A 1349-nucleotide genomic window follows, 5' to 3' on the forward strand; every position below is an offset into this window, starting at 1 on the left:
TGAATGGTTTGAGAGAAGCTATTAATTCCCAAGTGACAAAGAAACTGCATCAGATAAAAATGAGTTTAAACTTAAGAGCACTGCTTGGCTAGAAGTGGCTGCTGTGCCAAGGAAGACAATTTGCATAGAAAAGACACTTTGCATTGGCAGCACATGCTTCAGTGCTCTGGGAGTGTTTATAGCCCTGTGAGTTTAACACTTCATGATTGAGAGCTGCCCTTCATGGCAACAGAATCCACAACAACAATGACTTTTATCAGCATCTTCATCTGGGCACTTGTCATCTGCACTCAGGGTAAGAATCATTTAGAAAAATGCATTTACAAAAATATCTGTTTCTGGGATAATTCTTACAAAAGTGTCAAAAGTAAAAATGGGTGAAAAAAGAAAAGAAAAAGTCTTACCATTTAATGTGTTTCATAATTAATTCAATCATTTATTATAATTTTCTATATTATTATTTATTATTTTCAGAATCCAGTGGACAGTATACTGTGACTCAGACTCCAGCAGTGAAATCTGTTCTCCCAGGAGACACAGTCGCTCTGAGCTGTAAAGTCAGCAGCGCAGTGTACAGTAACAACAACCTAGCCTGGTACCAACAGAAACCTGGAGAAGCTCCCAAACTCCTGATCTATGCTGCAAGTAGCCTTCAGTCTGGGATCCCAACTCGTTTCAGTGGCAGTGGATCTGGGACTGACTTCACTCTGACCATCAGTGGAGTCCAGGCTGAAGATGCAGGAGATTACTACTGTCAGAGTTTCCACTACCCCAGCAGTAGCTGCTGTGTTCACACAGTGCTACACACCCGTACAAAAACCTCCCTCAGCAGGACTGCACAGCGACTGCACTGCTGCAGCTGGGACCTACTGCAGGTGCTGAGGGTGAAGGCAATGAAACGGGACACGGCCTGTGGAGGAGCTCAACTGCACACAAACACACTGAGCTCAATAACAAGGGCTCACAGTTACATGTAGGTATGGATTCAATATTAGTCTATTTAAGCAAACTGATTTTGTTGTGACTACAGGGTCCTCTAGTAATGTAGTGATGATACTATCTATTTTAAATTCTGAAACATCATTCAGTTATTCCAAGAATTGTAAAAATGTAACTCATGTTTTTCATATCTGATTCTCATATGAAGATGCCCATGAATCCTGGGCTGGGTTGCAGCAGCTGTGTGTAAGTTCTTACTTAGCTTAGTTATAGTGTAAGTCTTACTAACTTTAATTTTACACATGACTACATTTCCACTAGCTGCACCAGGTAAGATAGTTAGAACACAAGGCTTAGTTGTTGCTTACAATGTATCCATACCTTTGAGTGGGTGGAATCTATTGGTAGAA

The 1349-nt window shown here is 41.0% G+C and overlaps 1 gene segment (V, D, J or C); it reads left to right on the forward strand.

Moving 5' to 3' along the window:
- Window positions 1–222: 222 nt before the first annotated feature.
- On the forward strand, window positions 223–810 carry LOC121310407 (the record flags this gene model as incomplete). The annotated part of the segment is given in 2 exon segments: window positions 223–295; window positions 475–810. Coding segments are annotated over 2 exon segments (409 nt in total), but the record flags the coding sequence as incomplete, so codon positions are not given.
- Between the last annotated feature and the right edge of the window lie 539 nt (window positions 811–1349).

Source organism: Polyodon spathula, unplaced genomic scaffold, assembly GCF_017654505.1.
Source record: "Polyodon spathula isolate WHYD16114869_AA unplaced genomic scaffold, ASM1765450v1 scaffolds_2088, whole genome shotgun sequence".
Taxonomy (NCBI): Eukaryota; Metazoa; Chordata; class Actinopteri; order Acipenseriformes; family Polyodontidae; genus Polyodon; species Polyodon spathula.